At 39.2% G+C, this 22,946-nt stretch overlaps 1 protein-coding gene across 1 annotated transcript in view; it reads right to left on the bottom strand.

The window, feature by feature from the left end:
* The window catches only part of st6galnac3 (ST6 (alpha-N-acetyl-neuraminyl-2,3-beta-galactosyl-1,3)-N-acetylgalactosaminide alpha-2,6-sialyltransferase 3), a 101,089-nt gene extending 78,376 nt beyond the window's left edge, over positions 1 to 22,713 (bottom strand). Inside the window, exon 1 of the mRNA XM_033650649.2 lies at positions 22,454 to 22,713. Within this exon, the coding sequence (XP_033506540.1) occupies positions 22,454 to 22,471 (18 nt within the window). The 5' untranslated portion in view covers positions 22,472 to 22,713. The remainder of the gene's footprint in view (positions 1 to 22,453) is intronic.
* Between the last annotated feature and the right edge of the window lie 233 nt (positions 22,714 to 22,946).

Below are 22,946 nucleotides of genomic sequence, written 5' to 3'. Positions count from 1 at the left end.
GCTGCTGGTTAGTCTCACATGCTGATCCAAATTCCTCCCGTTTTCCGCTGGGTGTCTTAATAAGTTGATCCAACTAGTATTTCTGGTGCTGAGGGTAGCAACGTTTAATCAACTAGTTGACTAATCTCGCACATCCCTAATTTTAATAATAGTAATGTGTGACTGTAACTCCTTCCAGATTTTCTCTCACTTTTTTCCATCAAAGTTTTTAAAATTTATGTACAGCTGCTTTCTGTATGGTTGTTGAACTTAAAAGTAATAAACTGTAAATCAAACACATAAAATAAATAAATAAATAAATGCAGTGTGACTACAGGGACAGCCTGGCTATAAAGATACAGTATCTGCATGTATCAGACCACCTGCTCCACTCACTTGTCTTTTATGGGCAAACTGAGACTGAATGTGGTTTTTAAAAAAAAGCATGTTCACCCTTCTATAATATCTATAACTTGTATTGTCGAGGGTTATATTAAGAGGACGTGAAGCCAGAATGTCTAGCGGCATTCAGCCAATCACAGAAAATGACTTCTGCCGCTCACTTATGACTAGAGCCATTTTAGCTTTATCCTGCTGTAATATCTGAGTTTTTAAGTAGCTGGCTCTTATGGTCACAGATGGCCGACGGGCAGAGGAGACCGCACTGCCGGCCAAGGACGAAGCTACTGTATAGTAATGAATCTACTGCTCTCCATGCACCACATTCTGGCTGCAGACGCACAGTTTGCGAGAGAACGTTTAGTGCAAAAATAAATGCAATTGTGAAAAGATGCCGCACATCCAATTTTGAATTTCTACGGAGTACTTTACAGCAGAATAGCAATTATTCTCCCTGTCTCTTTGTGTTTGAAGGGCGAAGGCAGGGGGGGATGTGGCTGTTGAGAAAAACATCGACCAGAGAAAATCCATTTCAATTTGCCAAATGCCAGCGCAGGATTACTGACATTTAGCAACTGATATTTCCCCTGAAACTCAATGGGATCCCTCCATAACTCCATAATAGAGCCTCATCTCATTGGTAGTGATTACACACAGCATGACTGCTCACAGAGAAATTTGAGTATATATATTACCAGTGCAAACTACAGCGACATCTGAGAATCTGAAAGGATTAGACAGACAGACAGATGCAGTACATTTGCAGTACGAGGGAAACAAACTGCGTTGCCACTTTTCTTCTCCACTTGACTAAACAGACGTCCAGCCTCTGCAGAGATTTTCCTAAAGGTGTTATTTGTTAAAGAAATGTGTCTGACATGGAAACTTTTCCTCAAGGCTGCCAGAGACAGAAAATAGCAATGCTGACTGAATTTTCAAGTGGCTCAGTAATAAAAAGGAATTTGTCCTGTTTGGTGCTTCGCTCTCAGAGGGATGATGACTGAGATAGCTTGAGGTTACAAATGCATTGTTCTAACTGGTGAAGGTTATTTGCGTCTTCTTCGACTACTTAAACTTTTGAGAGATGCTTTTACAACGAAAATACCACTAAGTCTTTTCAGGCGACAGAAGAGGAAGAAGTGGAAGAAGGAAAGGATAAAAAGTATAAAAACATGTCAGACCGGATTAGAGCTGAAACAATAAGTTGACTAATCAATAACTCTTTATTCTGTGATAGTTATTGTGTAGTTTGTTTTGTCCAATCAACAGTCCAAAACCATTTCAAGATGTTACCTTGGGCTTAAGGTGTTTTTTATAGTGTTTCTGGCATTTCCTAGGCCAAGTGATTGATTAATTAACCAAAAAAACAAAAACCAGAACTACCACCTGGCAGGCGTGTTCCCTGTCTGTAGCCATGACAGTTGACAATGCCTCAAATATGGATGTTGCCAAGACATGGATACTTCACACCCATCTTTAACCCGGCACGCAGAGGATCTTTACAGTTTGATGGTGGACACCCAAGATTAGTGTCACCAATTCAGTATTCAGTATTACACCAGTTTTAAAATTGCTGCATTGGCTCCCCGTGCGCTTCAGGATCGATTTTAAGGTTCTTTTATTAGTTTTTAAATGTCTTAACGGTCTTGGGCCTTCTTATTTATCTGACCTGCTTTTACCATATCAACCCTCGCGGACCCTGAGGTCCTCCGGCACCGGCCTTTTAACCATACCACAAGTTAGGACTAAAACACACGGGGAGGCGGCATTTAATTATTATGGCCCCCGATTGTGGAACAGCCTGCCGGTGAACCTCAGAGCTGCAGAGACTGTTGATGTTTTTAAAAAGAGACTCAAGACTCATCTTTTTAATCAGGCTTTTAACTGATCTCTTTATTTATCTATTTTAAATTCCTCTTATAACCGATTTATCCATCTATTATCTATTTTTTATTTATTTTTTATATTCTTACCCTTCCTCTTTTTACGTTCTTATCTCATTTAACCTTTATCTTTTGTTATTTTAGTTAGCCTATAGGTTTTAGTTTTGATGCATTTTATGTCTCTGTTTTAGATCATTCTTACCTAGCTACTAACTCAATTTTATGAGCTAAATAGCTTTTTGTTGGGTGGGAGGGTTGGGTTTTCTCTTTTCTTTTTGTTTTCTGTTTGGATCTTTGTTGTTTTTAACCTCTGTAAGGCACTTTGTGTTACTGTTGTATGAAAAGTGCCATATAAATAAAGTTGATTTAATTTGATTTGATTTGATTTGACCAAATGTCTACCCTTATGTTCCTGAGATATGATGCTGAATAATGACAAAAAACATTATGATGTCACAGTGAATTAAGCCTTTGAACTTTTGGATATAAAATGTTGTCATGTCATAATTTTATCCTGTTGGACATTTGTGTGAAATTTTGTCATAGTTAGTGTATGATTTTTTCAGTTACAGCCAAAAACATGTTTATTGAGGTCACAGTGACCCTTGACCACCAAATTCTAATCAGCTCATTTTTGAGTCCAAGTGGATGTTTGTGGCAAATTTGAGGAAATTACAACCCGGTGTTTTCAAGATACCGCGTTCATAAGAATGAGACTGACGGACGGACAACCCAAAAACAAAATGCCTCCGGCCATGGCTGTCACTGGCGCGGAGGCGTCAATATAATTAGCAGATTATCCGATAATGAAACTAATTATTAGTTGCTTTCTACTGAGGGGATACTCAAGCTTTCCATTACGTTAGGGGACTTGCAAAAGACAGGTTTTAAAGATAAAAATTGAAGCTGCAGAGGCTGACACATCCTCACTTTTTCTCCCTTGTATGAGTCAAGCTCCAAAATGTTGGCTCCTACATTTCCAATAATGCAATGTGATAGTATAGCCCAACCAGTACTGTACTTTTGAAGCAGATACACTGACAACACTGACTGATGTTGATGAGACTTTTTACAGTGTAAAAATCTATGTTAGTGATGGCTGTACTTACACTGTATACAGATCTATCTGTGATAAGCCACTTTAAGTCAGTAAATAGGCCTGGATGATTTATTCACATTCTTTAACTCCAAGTCCCACAACTGTAATGCAGGCTGCCTGTTTAAAACTTTAAAGTCGAGCTGAGACAACCTTGATGAAATCACAAGCCTCTCGAGCCACAGAACACATTATTCAACTGTCTTCTTAGACTGAGTACTTCTACCTGTGTAAGCCTATAGGCTTGGGCGCTATCTATTTTTTCATACCCTCACATTTCATCTGGGTGGATGGTATATGATGGTATTTCTGTAAAAATCAAACAGACATAAAGAACATGAAAGCTGTGATACTGGCGATAGAAGTCATTGTACCATGTATGTTATTGTCTGGCATACCATGTTGTGTTTCTGACAAATAATTAGCCTTTTCAGACAAGTCTTTCTGGGTTTACATACTTAACGGTCCTCAGAATAATGATTAGATGAGAAATAAGTGCCCTTCTTGCTGGAGGAGCCAATGACACTTATTGCCGCAGCAGACACCAGCACATCAGTGGGCTGAACGAAGATGATGTTGAATATAATCAAGTGGCTAATAAACTCAAGACTACGGTGTATGTGGCAATACTCCCAAACAGGGGCAGAGGCTTTTTTTCTTTTTTACAAGTCCTGTGACGTTATCCCTGCCACTCACAAGCCCTTTTTAGATAGGAATTGTGCAAATTTGCAGGAAAGCCCAATCAGTCTTTGTTCAGCATTGGCAGTATAAAAACAAAATCGGGGAGTGCGGCAAAATGCCGCCTATCTACTTTTGTTTATACAGAATGTGCCTTTTTCGGGACAATGGGGGGTGTGAGCAAGTAACAAAATGTGTAGCTCAGTGTGTGACGTAAATAGTGACGTGGGAGGGAAGCCGCGGCTGTTTAGTCCTTCAGCAATTCTCTCATAAGTCGGTCCGTTCTTCACCGTTACCGTCATCTGGCGGTTAATGGCCTCTTCATTTGCAAGGGCAAGGAGGCTGCACAATTCCTTGTCTCCCCAGTTGCTCATGTTTACAGTGTCTGTCAGGTTTGCGTTTCCCTCTTGCTACTAACTGCTTGCTAATTCCTGCTATCAGCTGTTTCCTGTTTTTCCACCGCCAGTGGCTCACACGTGCAGCGTCATCAACAGCTTCTCCCACAAGTCTTCAACAGCCCCTCCCGTTGGGGAAGGCCGCCTCAGTCTGTTTAAACTAAAGGGGTTCCGCCAATATGTCTACCCTACGAGGCGGAAAATTGGGCACCTTGGATCAACTTGCCAATCCGGCTCTGTGTGTCTAAACGCTTGCAGCTTGCCGGCAAAATCTGGCCGTGCAAAAGGGGCTACAAGCGGCATTTTTCTCAGATCAGCTGCCTGTTTCACGGGTAGAGACTGACCTCTGGTGGCGGGTGTTGTACACTACATTGCCTCAATACAGCATCTCTATATCAGTTTACTAGATAAAGGAAGCATCAGTTTTTTGGACAGTATTAAAAATCATACCTTTGGGATTTCTAAATACCACAGTATACAGTAATACATTGACATCACCCAAATCTAGCACAACAATCTAATGTCAATGACATGCTCCTTTAATTAGCACCTATTTTGACACTTGATTAATTGTCATTTTTCAAGCAAAGATGCCAAACGTACTGATTTCAAGTTTCTCCAGTGTGATGATTTTCTGCTTTTTTGTCATATATGTTAAAATGTTGTTGCTGTTGTTGTTGTTTTGCCATGTTTTTATATTTTTTGAACTAAAAGATAAATTAATTAATTACAAAAATAATTGTCTGACTAACTGGTCATGAATATGACTGTTATTTACACCCAATACTGGACTGATGATTAATGGCGATCCCCAGTACATCAGCCTTTCGGCATCTGTCAGGATGTGGTAACATGGCAATCTTTGCCAATCATAAGAAAAGACGGATGCACTCTTATCTTCCTGAGGCGCTGAACAAACAGGATATGTTGGATTGGAAAAAGGATGTGTTGCATTTAAGAAATATTTTGAAGTCTCACTCTGAAAATTCATGGAGTTTTTATTGAGAGAGAGAAAATCTCAACTGAATCCTCTTTGTTCAAACCAGCAGAGATTTCTCAGAGATTTCCAACCACAAAAACATTCTAACAATTTGCCAGCACAGCTTTTTGTTTTTCATTAATCCTCTTTAGATTGTGGAGGTTTTCCGAGAGCTGAACAACAGCATTGTGAAATTTAAGTGGAGCGGCTGTTGCACGCGATAAACAAACCAACCAGGTGAATTGAAGGCCACCGAACGGCTCCTCTATGCGGCGCGCGCAGGTGTTCATTCTGGAAAACAACAATAAAGTTTGCAGAGTCTATTTTGTCGAAGTCTCTGTGGTGCTGCTGCACTGTGTTGGCAAAACTGAGGGGTGGGAGAGTGTGGCATTCAATGTTTGTGCGAGTAGGTTAAGGATGGGGAGGCGGTAGCCATGTCAGAGTCAACAACAAAAACAAACACAGCAGCAAACACCTGCAGTCGTCAGGGAGATCAATAAGGCACCAAAATACAAATCTGGTCGGACACAACAATCACGAAACCACCCGTGAAACCTCAAACACAACAGTGTGACATGACACACAGCAGTGCAGGTTCCTCACAAAACAACAGCAGTTGCAACATTACCCAGAGTGCACTGTGGCATTTTGAACCACTGCCCATTTCCTTTTCTCATAATGACCACAACAACAGAAAGTTCCAGGGGCACAGGCGAGCATAAAACCAGACGGGGGATTATATTTCATGAAAAAAAAGGACTTGCACTTTATTTAATGCCCTCACTTAACCGCCAGGCTCTGTTTGTGTCTGTCAACCTCTTCAGTTCACGGAGGCAATCAGCCTCCCGGTGCTGGCGCCCAGAGCACTGCCAGGCTTCCACTGGGGATAATAACAGTGGCACTGAAACCTTTTATTAGCTGGCTTGGTCAAGAGCCCTCAGGAAAGGAGCCTATACTATGACCAGACCTGGCTCCCACTGAGCACAACACTGACACTGCTATAAGAGAGAAAGACAGAGAATCAAAGCCAGGATATTTGTCAAGGATATCTGACGCTGTCCGCAAATTCTGCAATAGGATGAAAATAAATCCCAACATGTCGAGGCAATAAATCAAGCTAAAAGAGCCGGTCTGGAGGGAGCGGGCGTGGCACAGTTGGACAACACTAATGCAATTACAGGGATTTTCTGCTTGCTCAGAGGCTCGGTTCAAGGGCGGAGCACAGAAAGCTCAAGGCGAGCTGCACAGAATCAGCCGTTACTCAGGGTAAAAGGCACGTCTGATCATTGCCACCTCACTGTCTGGAAAAAGCTGCTGAGGAGATACACACAGGATTACAGCAGCACAGCTCTGAGGTCAAGGACACTGATGAGGTCCAGCCTGAATGAAACTGAGCTGGACTGATTTGGATTCTTGAATTTTGTGGGGCAGGAATTTATTTGTGAGCAACAGGATTACATAAAACTATGATACTAAATTGATACTCCAAAGACGGATTTTTCTCGCTGCTTCCCACAATCAGCTTAAAGGTCAGGGTCAGGTGCCAAGCAACCACCACTGGAGCTAAATAGGGTTCAGTGTTTGGCTTAACTACACTTCAACAAGGCAAATACTTAAACCACAATCTTCCCACTCAGTCTGACACCTCCTGCTCCCCCTTTTGATTTTGTATGACTTCTTTTTGTGTCACTTGGACAGCACTTCTAAGCCACATCCAAGTCTGCGGAGAGCATAACTCCTTATCAAACACTGCCTCTGCTGATCGCTCTCTTCTGAGCTTTGGCTCGCCCCTGTGCCAATGGGCAGTTGAACCTTGCCAACAGCACACTGTGCAGGGTGGGACTTGCCAAATGTAATCCAGCAATGGTGCAACATGCTCAAATGAGTCCAACTGGCTGGGAGCTGTATGACTCTGTAACTACTTCGTGTTAGGAAATTAACACAAACTGAGGACATAAATGCTCCTAAAAGTTGATAGAATTGCCCAGAAATGTGCGATTAAGTGGGCTGAAAGTGTGCCAGGGAAAAATACAACAACCACAGAATGGAAAACAAGTAAAGCAAGCTGTGCACCAACAAAGTGTCATTTGACTCGATACGGTAGTTTGTTCTATTGAAGCTACAGCTGGTAACTTTTATGACAATAACTTTGGGTCATATTTGCTGAAACTGTCACTATATTCTGAGAAAACTACATGAGACAAATGGTCTGAAAAAAAAAAGATCACACCCCTCCTCCTCTTCCTACTTCTACTAATTATATTCACTGGAATTGACCGCACACTGAAAACAACCAATCAGAGCCAAGGAGTCTTATTACTGCTGTCAATCACGTCTATCACTGCTTGTGAAAACATTTGAGGCGAGAAATAGACAATGCAGTAACAGATCTTGATTCATATTTCATCAGTGCTGCCTACTTTGACGGTGTGACTGCACACGAGCAGTGATTGACATGATTGACAGCTGCTTGAGAAACTCCTCAGCTCTGATTGGTTGTATTCATTCCTGCCGGTAAGGCCATTAGAAGTATTACAAGAAAATAAGGCCTTTCCCATTTCCTAATTTGTCCTCGATTCCTCTCCTCAGCTCTCCTCCTCGTGTCTTAGTCTCACCCACAGGAGATGTGAGTGAAGGGGTCGAGGAAGACACACAAGGAATCAATTTTTGATTCAATTCAATTTTTAATTTTCTTGATTTTTTGTCCAATCGAGAGTCTGACACCCTCAAAGATTCAGTTTACTTAAAAGGTACACTAAGCGGAATTGTCGATTACTGTTTATAAACGCACTCGCCAGCAAATGTCAAAGTAAAAGCCAACCCCAGATTCACGATGGGCATTTCCGCTCACTATATTTGCTTTTATTCTGCGCTTTGTCTCTAGGATGCCTGCTGCTCACGGTTTGGCACCTGGTCGCTACCTTTTTATAAAGCTGTGACCTCACCTGAGCACTGTGGGGGTGCACGCCCATAAATGTCCCGAATACAGAACATAAGAAGATAATAAGAAAATACAGGCAGAGGGCTGATAAATACACCACCACACATTTCTAATGGGTCATAATTGATGACTGAAAGAGATTACTGCATACATTGTTTTAGTGAAATTCCTTGTATATCTTCAGATAAAAGAAGGAAAAGCAACAAATGCTTATATTTGGTCACATTTTTGACGTTTGCTTGAAAAATCACCTAAACAATTAACTGATTATCAAAATATTGGCAGATGTATTTTCCGCTGATCGACCAACTGACTGATCAAATAATAATTTTAATAAAACAATAAATTATATGTCATTTATAAAGCATAAACGGCCAACGATTGCTAGTTCTAAATATTCAAATGAGATTTCCTGCTTCTCTGTTTTATGTCATTGTTAATTGAATATCTAGTTTTTGGGTCAGAGCTGGCACCTTTTAATCAACTATTCATCACCTAATAAGACAAATAATCAACAGATTAATTCATGATGAAGATAATAGTTTTGAATAGCCTTTTAGAGCTAAAAGGTTAGGCAAATATTTTGATATCCGTTATTTGTCATTTTTCAAACAAATATAAAACAATTGCTTATTCCATCTTTTCAATGTGTCAACACAAGATATTTAAAGATGTGACTTTGGGCTAAGAGGAGTTTAAATTGGGATTTATTTTATACTTTTTATAAAGTCTAATGTAGTGAAAGATTAATCATTTCATCAAGAAAACAACTGTTGGATGAATCAACAGTGAAAATAAACACTTTGTTCCAGCTCTAACAGTTGTTATATTGCACCACTAAAAGGTTTCTGTTTTCTTTCCACCTTCCAAACACTTCAATTCCCTCTCCTGCCATCGGGCAAACCAAGCACACATATCTCAGCGCTAACAGCTTGTTCACACTACGTCACACAGACCAAGCAGCGATTGGTCATCCCTTCATACATACACAATGTGAAGTCCATCCGGTATTTGTCATTTCCACGCAGCAGCAAGTTGGCAAAACACCTCCTGGATCATGTTCAAACCCAGAATGCCACAGTTCTTCCAGGGAACCATCAGGGCCGAATGATGCCATCTGACCACCAACTATCTGCCGTCTTGGCAGCTCTGTCCCTCTCACAGATTGTACTCATGGCACTTGCTCATCTTTAACTACGAGTGGGAGTTCACAGCTGACTGGAGAGTGAAGTGTAAAGATGCCAGTCTTAATCCTAAAATGGTGAGTGACCCTTTAATCCCTGAAGAACCCGCTGTCCAAGTAAATGTGTGTGTGTGTGTGTGTGTGTGTGTGTGTGTGTGTGTGTGTGTGTGCTGACGGATCAGACAGGTGTAGTTAAAAACAAACACTGTGGCCAACTGATTATCTGAAAATTATCCTTCCTAAGACCTCCAAGATAAACACTGATGCTAATGCAAGAGGCTGAAGAAGATTAAAGACTAATTCAAGCTCTTTGGATCCCCGAGAGAGTCATAAGATACGTTCGGAGTAGCTTGAGGTGATTTCTTAAAATCATCTATCATTTTCTGAACTATGGAGCTAAAACACCTTTTAACCGTTAAGAAAAAAAATCAGCGATGAAGACAACTGATAGATCAGTTTGTCAATGGACAAAGAAATTAACCCTGTCTCGTAGAAAAGAAGGTTTTATATCACTAAATTATTTTCTCATTTAGGGAGTCTGACACCAGAGACCAGAGTTCACATGCAGAGTCCTGTATGTGATCAGGTTTAGGCAACAAATGAACTTAGATTAATGTTCGGGAAAGATCATGGTTTCAGTTATATTACAGATTAATCTTGTGCTTCAAGTCACTGTGGATATTTTCTGTATTAAACCAAGACTGAATTTTCTGGACTGGAAAACAACATCCCCTACATCACTAATAAAATGCACGCAACACTCGTTATTATGTTTCCTTCGAAATGTTTCTGCTGTTGCAGATTAACTGTATTAAAATGTCATTTCTTGGGTTCCTACTAGCTCACCTGGCGCCCCATGTACCAGAGCACTGTGGGCCGGGCTGTGCGTTGGGATTTTTGTGGCATGTGTGTCAGAACTTTCTGTCATATTTGCTCAAACTGTCACTATATTCTGAAAGAAGTACATGAGACAGTCTGTGAAAATACTGGCAACACTCATCAAATATGAATCAAGATTCTGTTACTATACTGTCTGTTTCTTGCCTCAAATGTTTTCAGAAACATATTTTAGTGTACTGTTTATCTGTAAAATGAGAAAATTTATGATCCGGCCGCCATGTTGGAAACATTTGAGCGACACACCAAACACCGCCAACTGACCAGACCAACTTTCTCATTTTACAGCTAAACAGTACACTAAAATATGTTTCTGAAAGCATTTAAGGTAGGAAATGGACAATGCAGCAACAGAATCTTGATTCATATTTGATCAGTTTGACCGCAGTTCGCCAGCAGTGACTTGGAGACTCCTCAGTTCTGATTGGTTTGTTTGTTCACATGTGGTGATGCCATTAGAAGCAATTCACGGTAATATGCAGAAGAGTATGATTTTTTTTTACAGACTCTCTCATTTGGTGTCGTGTGGATATAGTGACAGTTTCAGCAAATATAAAAACAAGTTATGTTTATAAAAGTTACCAATTTTAGTATAAAAAAAAAAAAGAAACCCCACACACCAACATTTGGTCCCACTGTTCACCTATACGTTTTTCACCAGAAACATCATGTGAAGGCTTTGGCTTGTTTTTGCAATTTAAAACTAAATTCCTAAGAATACCTTTATGATAGGTTGAGATTCTGCTCCATGAATTAGATTGTTTGCCCCTGAACTTCAGGGTGTCTACAGGTATAAACAAGCTAAATTGAAGACTTAAGACCTTTTTAATACCACTTTAAATGAAATTTAAGGCCAAACGTGCCATGGAAATACACATAAAAAGTGAAAGTACACACACTGATTTCAGATCAAAATGAACATTAAAAATGACCCTGACAATATTTTCTGCGCTTACAGCTCTGCATGTGCGACTCAACGGCCCAGATCCCCATTTTACCATGTCTGTAACATCTTTGACACACTCAATTTTTCATAATTTGCAAGGTCTGAGTTTAGTGATGCAGACTCATGGCCTGATCTAAGGGCAGTGAGGGGGCAAAAATCAGGGCACTGCACACATACAGGCGTGTTGAAGTCTGGTACCCTGCCGAATAGTGTTTCCCTCCTGTTAAAATGATGTTTCCTATAGCACCAACACCAAAAATTACATTGGTGGTGTGACAAAAGAACATTTAAGACCCATTCAGTCTAAATGTAAGACAATTTAATACCTCTCGTTAGTAAATGTGTATTTAAAACATTTTAAGACTTTTTAAGGACCTGCAGCCACCTTGTGAAGGTAGTTGAAAGATCCCACAGGGTTGAGGAAGATCATTTGGGAGCAGCTTGAAATGATTTAGAAAAAATGGAAAACTACTGCTGATATAGAAATATATGTTATTTGTCTGATATCTGTGATTATACATATTTTCTCCTCAGTAAAGAAAATATACTGCAGACTCCAGCAGTTAATCAAGAATCAAAAAAGGAATAATGCACTTCACCATTTAGTACCGAAATTCACTAACAATATCAGTTTTTAACAGAAAACAAGGATGTCAAGAGCCAAATATCCCAAAATAGCTTTAGTAAAGGCTGGGACTTTGCTCTGGTCGACGAGGGCAAAGCAATTTCCTTTTTTTCTGCTGTATTAATTACAATCTGTTTGCACTTTCTCCTGATGTCTGGACAAACAATGGCAGATTAATAACTGTACTTAATTCTTTACTTCATGAATATTGGCTATGTCCTCTTGTTTTAGAGTAATTAAAGTATAAAACTTTCAAACTTGGCATTACAGCTTTGGAAAGCTCCTTCGTGACTGCATGTACAGTAATAATAGAGGTTGTGGCCCAGAGGTTGTCTGTGAGTGACATGTAATTTTATGCTGCTGACCGTGACTGCAATTACAGAGTGGAACTTAATTTGCAGGCTGCCATATCAGCTCTTTCATTAAACTCTGGGTGTCTTTTCTTTGTATTTTGGGATAAGACACTAAAAAGAAAAAACAGCTGAGAAAATGACCAGCGCTGGCAGCAGTGTTCAGGCACCTCAAACTGGCAGGATGACACATGATTAAACCACCCAGGATTAGAGACTACCTGACCAACATGACCAATGACCCGTAGTGAGATCAAGTAAGCCTTAAGTCCTCCCAGATGTTGATAAGATTTCCTGTATGAGCGAAGGGTCTGCTGGCCCAGTTACTACGACTATGGCTGCTGGATTAATGCCAGATCTGGAGCGAGGTTATCACCCTTGGTTACCACTGTGAATAAGCTAACCCTCGCACTAGCTTCCTCCGCAACAGTCTGTGTGTGCGTATGTGTTTGCACAACAGATGTAGGTTACATTACCATGATAAAGAAGCCACACGCTTAAATGGTACCCTGTTGGCTCAAAAGAGGTTTTAGAGAATGGACAGCAACAGTGAAGCTGCAGGACAAAGACTTTCTTTTAGGTCATTCAGTCAGGAGGAAGGTTCACTTAAAGTTAAGCTGAAATTTGAACTCTGAAATATAAATTATAATGATACAACAGCAATTGGGCATAGTTTTCCATTTTTCAAAAAACTATTAATACCTTTTTTTGGTTTGTTTGTTTGTTTTTGACATATTTGTGGAAAATGATCTGACTGTATTAAGAGAATATGAAGAACCTTCCCTTATTAAAACTTCAAAGTGTTCATGTTAGGCCGACTGTTAACTCTGTAGTCGCATAATTAAAAGATCTTAAATTAACTAATATTGCAGTGTATTTGGAACAAGATGCAAACAATCTGTGTAGAGCTCCTTTTAGATTACCTGATTTAATTGTATTGGTGTTAATTTTTCTTTTAATGCATCCGCCAGCATTGGAGGCTTTGCAACCAATTTCCACTTTGTCGACATTTAATTCTATTCACCAAATTGGAGATATTGCCCCCCTTTTCCAACAAGACCTTGTTGGTTATATGTTGTGATTTAAGATATCTGCTGTTTTACAAAATCTTACATTTGTGAGGACCCATCGTACCCTAGCTTCGACTCATTAAGTGAAAGCTACTTAACTTTGTTTGCTAATGTTAGCACTGATTCCCAGACTCTCTCTATGACTTTAATAGGAGGATGAGCATCTGAATTTTTAACAGTATTAAAAGTCATACTGTCAGGATGTCTAAATACCCTCGTATAGGCCTACCTAATACCATGTTTAATGTTAAATGTTAATTTTAACTCATGTTACTTCGAAAGACACTGAGTCACCTGCAGCTTTCATACATTCAGCACTGGGTATATTGTCCTGCTTTTATAAAGGAGGGGATCTAGCTAGCATTAGCTGTCTTTATTTCACGGGTTCATTTGTGGTGATGGCAATTCAACAGACTGTCAAAACAAACAGCAACGTGTCATCCTCTTCCCCTGTGACTCAAATCAGGTGCCAAAGTAACATAACATACAGAAAGCTCAAATCATAAATTGGACTAAGAAAGAGCTTGCAGCTTTAGTCCGACTGATACAGGATTTCTGAAGCCAATACTTAGTATTAGTGTTTTTTATAAAACACAATAATGATATATCAGCTGATAATTTTTTGACCAAAAAAATGTTACCTTTAAACACAGACCCCCAGACTGTTTTTATTATAACTCAACAAGAAACATACTAAGTATTTTCAGAGTAAAAATAAACTTGTCTCTGCTAGCCAAACTACATAATGGAGACACTCATTTAAAACTGCAATAATCATGTTTAAAGCCAGAAATAATTCACTTCTGGGCAACATTCAAAAAACTGTTTTGTGACAGGGAGGGGGGCTTATAATTCAAGAGAATTTCATTTTAAAAAACAATGTGTTCATACAACTAAGACGAGTCTGTGTATTTCAGTGTATGGGGGGGACTCGTGGAATGGACTGATGAGTTGAAACAAAGCACAAATCTAAATCAGTTTTAAAAACTATACAAAAGGTATTTTGGGCAGATACATAGATAAGAAAAGGTTGTGCTAGGGGAGTGCATATTTATTTTGTAACACTGGGTGGCACTTGGACTGTAAATAAAATGGGTTTATTACTTATTTATTTTATTGGGTAGTAAATAGACTGGGGATCATTGTATATTAGTTGTAAATTAATTTGGGAATTTGTTGAAATAATATATGAATTAAAAGAAGAACTGTAAGAAAGGGTAGGGACTTTTACTTTACTTGTACCTACTCCTTTTCGGACACTATTATCTTTGTTTTTTTAATCATGTTCTTTTTTTATTATTTTGGTGTGAATTTAAGTTATTCATTAATTAATTCATATTTCACATTTCTGTAGTGCAGTTTCGTGCTACTTACTGGACAGAATACACACTGCTTGTATGACTATGAACTATGTTATGAGTCCACCCACACAGATGTTTCATTTAACAAATTACAGTCAGTAAGAAACAAAAATTACTGCAGCTGGAGACCAGTAGTGTAGGAGGCACTTACACAACAGGAAAATAATAAAAAATGTATATTTCTTCATTCATTCATTTTCCGTAACCAGAGCCCATCCCAGCTGACATTGGGTGAGAGGCGGGGTACACCCTGGACAGGTTGCCAAACTATCACAGGGCTGACACACAGAGACAGACAAGTATTCTCGCTCACATTCACACCTACGGCCAATTTAGAGTCACCAATTAATCTAACCTGCATGTCTTTGGACCATAGCTGTCAAGTCTCCCGTTTTGGCTGGGAAACTACCGTATTTTACCCCTCTTTCCCGCCGCCCTCCCGTATTAGTATTTTCCCGTAAATCTCCCATATTATAATATAATTTAAAAAAAAAAAAAAAAAACATTCCTCTGCCTCTCCAAACTGAACTCTGTCACTAGCCTCGCGAGAACTGCCACCTGCAGTAGCCTGGGTGGCAGTTGTCGCGAGGTTAGTGTCGACAGCGGGTCTGTCATGTAAAATCAACCACTCTGGCCCAGCCCACAAATACACTCCTTCCAAAAAAGTGTTAAAGGATGCAAAGTCTGCAACAAATCTGTATAATAAGTCATAAGTGAATGCCAGAGAGCCACATGAGTGAACATGAGAAATTAAAAGAAAATGTGTAATGAAAATAAAATGTAAATGTTTAACTTAAAGACAGGTAAATAGTAAATATGTAGTGTGTTGACTTGTATATAAACTGAAAATATGTAAAATAAATAAATGTGCTTCATATACCCTTTTGTGTTTTTCATTTAGGCTGTATTATAACGTAGGAATGTTCATAGCATTTCAATGTCAACAAAGGTAGGCCTATCAAATTCTGATCACCTAACTGTAGTTAGTAAGTGGTTGACAAGTGGTTATCTTAGATTTCCTGTACACCTGTCTTAAAATGTAAGGGATACTGGAGCTTGGTTGGGGTGGTGGGACGGCTCGCGGCGGGCGCTGGAAAATTTCCCTTATTTTCAAATCCAAAACTTGACAGGTATGCTTTGGACTGTGGGAGGAAGCTGGAGTACACGGGGAGAACTTAAAAACTCCACACAGAAGTTTGGGTTTGAACTCCTTAAGCCAGGAACACTCTTACTGTGAGGTGACAATACTAACCACTGCACCACTGTGCTGCCACTGTACTTTGAGTTCTTATTTCTGTAAATTACGATTAAGAACAATATTTTTTTTTAGCAAATATTAATCTTGATTTCAGTTTGAGTGTAAGTATTAATACTGGAGTGCTGTAGTTACATTTCATTTCCAAATTTCATATGAAACTTGGAGTTCTGGTTTTGGATGCCTGTTGGATGGATTTCCTTTCTCTGTTGATTAATATTAAACATATTTATGAGTAAAACTAAACTTCTGCTACAAAACCACTTTAAAAAAGCAGTATCATTATTGTATGAATGAATATATATTCGCAATTGATTTGTATGAACCGTCGGATTAAAAATGAATCAGGTTATACCTTCAGGACCCATACAGCCAGATTGCAAACTTTAAAACAACAGAAAATCTCTTGTAAACTTCACACTAAAGAAGAAAAACAGATAAAAGAGGAGAATGGCACAAAGGGAAATCAGAGCACGGATTTGATAACACTTTGAATATAAAACGGAACCTCATTCAACATCCTGCCGGTGCCCTGTGCTTTCTCTAAAACTGTGGCGGGGCACTTTTTATCAGCCTGCCTTCTGCTGTAACACAATCACATGGGACAAGGGGGACTCAGTGAAGTGCTATTCATCCCTGAAACTCTTAAGAACTGGGACACTCTCTACATTCCCTGTGGCTGTTACAACACCTCTCGACACACTCAAACAACTGTGTGTTTGTGAGTGCATGCATTAATTAATTTGAAATCTTCTTTGTGTGCTTTCTGCTTGCGTGTACCCACATGAACTTGTCACAAAAACTTGCTTTGCTGGCCTTGTTCTGCCACATGTAGTTAGGACTAACAGCAGCATCATCATCTTTCCATGAGACGTGATGGAGAGCTCATCCTGAACTGTTTTGATGGAGGACAACGGCCGCAGCCTTTCCCAGCTCCAGCACAGTTATTCACGGATGAACTCACTCCAATTAAAACACAAGCTAACAAAGAGGGCACCCTGCATGGCAGAGCTCTCTCTCCAGGCCTCGCTAACCAATTATAAACATGAACTAAGTAGCAGACTGCAAGTCAAACAACTCTCAGTGTCATGAACCACACCGGAGCAGGGCAGGTTAAGAAATGCATCGTCTCATGCACCTGAGCACAGTGGTGGAAAGTTAGTACTCTTCTCAAAGGTATCACAAGATAAATGATTAATGGGACAGGAACATAGACTGTATGAAAAAATGTATGCAGCTATCATAATGTTACATATTGGTTTTGCAGCCTCTACTTTGGCATTTTCACCATTTTGTTTTTTTGGAGCCGGAAGTCAATATATTTGGATGAGAGAGTGGAGCTGTGGATGAGTGAGGGGCGGATCTGACTGAGGGCCCGAGGTGATGCCTCGCAGACAGCCTGTCAGCCCTTAATTATGTGCAACTTAAAGCCTTAATTAAACTTTCAATGGGTTGAGTTATATAAAAATAAACCCCTGTACAGTTGTCATGCATGTTGAAATTAGCTATAGAGTCCAAAACTGTTTTTGTAGCAGGCTGTAAACATGTTTATTTCTGCTGTCAAGTTGAGCATTTTGACATGGGTGTCTACGGGGATTGACTGGCTTCTGGAGCCGGCCTCAAGTGGCCATTTGAGGAACTACCATTTTTGGCACTTTGGTGTAGGCTTCATTTTCCTGCCTGGGAGGTTGCAGGTTGGACGCTAAACTTTGTGGGGTTTTTTTTTTTTCTTTTTCTTTGTTCAGCAAGTACTCAATTTATTCAATCTGAAAAGATTAGAAAAGAAAATTACTCTTGGGTGGAAGTTATTAAAACTTACAAACAACTGCAACCTTTGACAAAGTTCACAAATGGATGCTGTATAATTTTAAAGGCACAAGCCACTATTTATAATGAGGACCCCTTAATTAATTTAAACTGCAACATGTGACTAAGATTGTACTGAATGCACATTTTATAGTTGACAAATAAACTTATCAAAGCTCTCTGAGGCTCGACAAAGTACCTCAAACCTCCTGTTCCTTAATGGAAGTCACATATGCCAATACTGAAATATCAACAACACCTAATATCAGCTAATATATTGGCCGAGACAATTTATTAGTCTAGACTCTAATTTATTGATTTATTCCTTTAGTTGCTACTATGTTTTTTTATTTCATATTAAAAAACATAGTAGCTTATTTGCAATAAGTGCATTTTAATCCACCTCTTTTTATGCACATTTTACACTGCCTAAAAATGTCAGTGGATATGCTTCTTTCTTTAAAAACTACATATCAAAATATTGCAAAAAATAGTTTTTGCGCTTTGCTGAGGTACAAACGATGGTGTTTAGATAATAAAAACAAAGCTTGACAAAGTGCAATGGAAAAAGACAGAGAATAAATGGGAACATACTATAACTATTAACTACTAACTATTAGATTTAAACATCACTTATACTTCCACTGAACAGATGAAAAATAGTGGCAGATGAAAGCATCAGATCTGAGGAGTGATAAGGACACCATAACATTCCTCAAATTAATACACAAAAAGCATGAATACCATATTGTCATCACATATTCCACATTGTTTTTGTTTGTTTTAGGCAGTAGATGCATTAGTTTATCTATCCAACCATCCATCAACACTTTATCTATCCTGCCTCTACACCTGTTTATTTAAGAATCACTGAGGGCAGCAGAAAAGCATGGAAACACCATGAACAGCAATCTTCTGTTTGTATCATAAACATACAACAATAACATGGCAGCAGAGTGTTGCTTCACTGCTCAGAAACTTCTGCGTATACACTTGCATATGTGTGATATAGTACAAGCAACAAGTTGGCTACACAAATCGCGAAGTTAACTCTATGGTGACGCAAGAGGAAAGTGTTGTACAAGACATTTCCATTTAAGTCTGACTATCTTTACCTTATTTTTGTATCTAATAGGCTTGAAATTGAACACCAGCTTTCTTGTTTCTTCTAACACTAGCTTCAGCTCATTTATTTCTGTCCACTCCTACTTTACATTCCCTTCGATCACTCTGCAATTTGTACCATATAATTACACGTTCCTTTCTGAAATGTTTTTGAAATATAATATTACAGTGTCAAATCTAGTGTGAAATTATCTCCTGTCTCAGATAACAAAAACAGCATGAGCGAGTTTGTGGAGTGACATGATGTTGACAGAGACTCTCATTTCTTCCTGTGGGTGTTGCAGGATTGACAGGAACCAAAGTGCCTTTAAATGAATGAAAACTCAACTTCGGAAAATGAAAATAAAGATAAATCATTAAGTTTGACAGAAACCAAACACAGACTGTGTGTTAACTGTCTAAGAAATATAAACACATGGATTTTTCTGATGGGAGAGAAATGATGCTGATGATCTTCAGCTACACTAACTGATGAATGATTGAGGAGTAAATGACCTTTTCACTGTATTAAAACCTTCATTAGCACCACAGCAAACTGAGATCAATATCACTGAGTGTCACTGTGCGATGAATGAGCGAATGGGCAATAATTCAATATTAGCAATTAAGTCTCACACTGTGATTATATAATCTTATTATGCTACGCTAGCGATTTTGTTTGGCCAAATGTTTGATTCCAACAGGCTTAAGTGCTGTTTTACACATAAAAAGTGTTTGTTAATCCACAAATGGAGCACAGCCCATCACTTCAGATGTTTGTTTGTGTGATATTGTGTGTTTTTGGCATTTTATAATATATTTTGACACCTGAGCCAACACAAAACCTGAGTTTTACTACCAAGTAAAGCAGGAGCAGTTAGTCCACAATCAATAAGATGATCAGTAGAAATTATTTGTGACTATTTTCCCATTCCCCAGATCAAGCTTCTTATTTTTAAGGTTTTGCTACTTTTCTTTGTCTTGACAGATAATAATAAATATCCCTAGAATGGTCGGACAACAAACAAACAAAAAAAAAAGTTGACAATGTCACCTTGGGCTTTTGGAACCCATGATAGGCACTTTTTACTATTAACTTACTTACATTTCAAAGACCAAACAATCGACCAAATAATTGATAATATGATTGGCAGATTAATCACTGATGAAAAGAATTAGTTGCAGCCACTGTTTTAACGCCAAACATGTACTTTTTCAATGTCTCACATTGAAGAATTTCCCACCAAACCACTTTTATAAATAAATTAATCAAGATAGTCCTTTATGAGCACAATAGGCAGCTCAGTGTTTTATTCTGTTGAAACTCAAAGGAGCCCTACAAGAACTCTGCCTGAATAAAAAAAGCAAAATTACCACATAAATAAGCAAATATCTAAAGGTCTAATTCTTGACATTTTTTGATACTTGGTGCTACGGAGGCATTTTGGTCAATAACCAAAAAGTATTTGAGTTTGATATCCGACGTTCACTGTGATATACATATAGCAATATCAGAAAACATCCTTACTAGTATCGTGTACTGTTATCAGAAACGTGTGGAAGAAAGCACAGTGTAAAACAAAGTGTTTTAGGGTGTCTTCACATTTAGTCCTTTTTAAATGAACCAAACTCAGTGCTCTTAAAGTGGACCAAAAAGTAGACCAGTGGAAAGGGGACTCAGTTCTTTTTGTCTTCACATTGTCAGTTCATTTCAAAGAGGACTCAGTAGTCTTTCTGGTCAACTTCAGCTCTAATGGGGCCTCAGTCCTCTTTCTGTTCACACTATAGCCTTTATATAGTTTTGTTTTTACTTTGTCGTGGCACTGCAGTGGGGTTATGAAGCCCCTCACTTTCTGATGAACTTAAAATTAGTGGAAACCCTTTGCGTTTCTGTGCTGTAGACTGTTGCCATTTGATGTATTCTACACTCCACATCTGGAGACGTGCGGTATTTTCTGTGGATCAAACTACTCCCCGTCCTGCGTCCTTGCAAGCGTTACAGGCTGACGTGGTTTCATCTGTTTTTTCAAGCGTCCCCATGCAATAGCATGTGATCTAAAGGGCTAAATACAAGTCAAATTTGCTATGCAAACTATTTTAGCGTGTTTATGCTCATCACATGCTCACCAGCTGTTGTTGTTTTGTTTTCTAACATTGTAAACTAAATACCTTTGGGTACGACTGTTGGTTAGACAAAACAAGCAATTTGAAGACGTCACCTTGGACTAACCCTGACCCGATTGACATTTTTCACTATTTTCAGACATTTTATGGACAAAATGCTTCATTAACAAACAAGTAACTGATCAGCATATGAATGAAATGAGACAGAGTTGAAACTACTAGTCAACTAATCTGAAGAAAATGAATCGCCAACAGTTTTGGTAATTGATTAAATCTCTGAGTCATTTTTCAATCAGGCATATCAAACATTTCAACTTCTTACATGTTAAGATTTGCTTTCATATCACTGTAAACTGAATACTTCTGAGGTCTTTTGGACTGTTCCTTGGATAAAACAAGTGAGTTGAAGACGTCGGCTTGAACTCTGGGAAACTGTGATAGATGCATTACACTATTTATATATGACATTTAACAAACAATTAATTGAGAAAACAAGAAATGAACTACTTTATCGATTTGTCAACAAACAACAACAACAACAACAACAACAAAGAAAGAATTGTCAACCATTGATTCATTGTTTAAGTCACTTATGAAGACAAGGTGTCAGTCATTCAATGCTTCCAGAAGTTTTAAAAATGAGGACAACTAAATATCTGTGAATTTTAGACTGTAGACATAAACTATGTGAAGATGTCACCTTAAACTCTTCTCTCATTTTATAGAGAGAAATTAATCAGCAGATTAGGTCAAATTGATAAAGAAGATTTTTAGAAGTGTGTGCCTGGTGTCATATATGACAGACAACAGCTTCAGCTCTCACAGTATTGCTGATATCCACATTTGTAAATTACAAATAGGCCTATTAACTAAATTGAACTGAAATTTAAAGGCTGAAACAAACATGAAGAGATTCAGAGTCACAGGTGAACTTTTTCCTAACTTTGCCCTCATCTGTTGAGGAAGCTGTGAGTGTTTTAAACTCCTGACATCATGTGAACACCTGAACATGTCATGAGGCATGTTGTGAACACAGCTGGCTGCATGGCCTTCATCTGACCGCTTTTTCCACGACTCATGACACGCAAACGTGGACTCAGTTCAAAAAACAAACACGAGGGCCTGGTTTTCCTTCTTGTGCATGAGCCCAAATCACAAATTCAGGGTTCCCCTCCAAAAAACCAGGCGAGCAGACAGAAAGCAGAGGAGGGTTAATTACCTCCACGGAGCATCACCACCACCAGCACCGGCTCACATTTCACCTCACATCAGCTAAAAAGCACTAAAACGTAAAGCCAACGACGTCAGGAGCTGCTTATGTGTTTTTTCCACCCTTTCCCCTTTTTGGCTGTAATGTATGTGAGAGAGAAACCCCCTCTTACCTTCCACATCCAGGCCATTCTTATTTCTACGCAGACAATGGTGGACCGCTTGTTTTCGTCAGCCCCAACACGCAGTACACCGCGTCCGTCTCCAAACACTTTAATTCACGTATGCATCACGAGAAGACACGCAGATGCGATGCGGTTATATGCGGGGATCGGCTCCATAAATACTGGAGTGTACCGTTATTCGTCTCCTCTCTCGGGTTTTTTTCCCCCATGGAGCTTGCCTGGACCTGGACCGACGCTGCACTGCTACTGGCCGGCGCAGACGCAGAGCCCCGCCCCCGCCTGCGCCACGTGACAGCCGCTGATTTCCTGACTTCTGCTTCTACAGCATGCCAGTGTGAAGACAGGCTGCAGCCTCTGTATCAGTGGCTGCTTATCACCTTTATTTTATCCAAATGAACCCCAAAAATGTGTTTTATAATGTGTGATACACACAAAACAAAATATTAACTTGTGGGAACATTTTTTTTAATCAATTTCAAAG

Source organism: Epinephelus lanceolatus, chromosome 12 (assembly GCF_041903045.1).
Source record: "Epinephelus lanceolatus isolate andai-2023 chromosome 12, ASM4190304v1, whole genome shotgun sequence".
NCBI classification, from domain to species: Eukaryota; Metazoa; Chordata; class Actinopteri; order Perciformes; family Serranidae; genus Epinephelus; species Epinephelus lanceolatus.
Note: the sequence above shows the minus strand (reverse complement) of the source record. Positions and strands in the feature narration are given on the sequence as shown.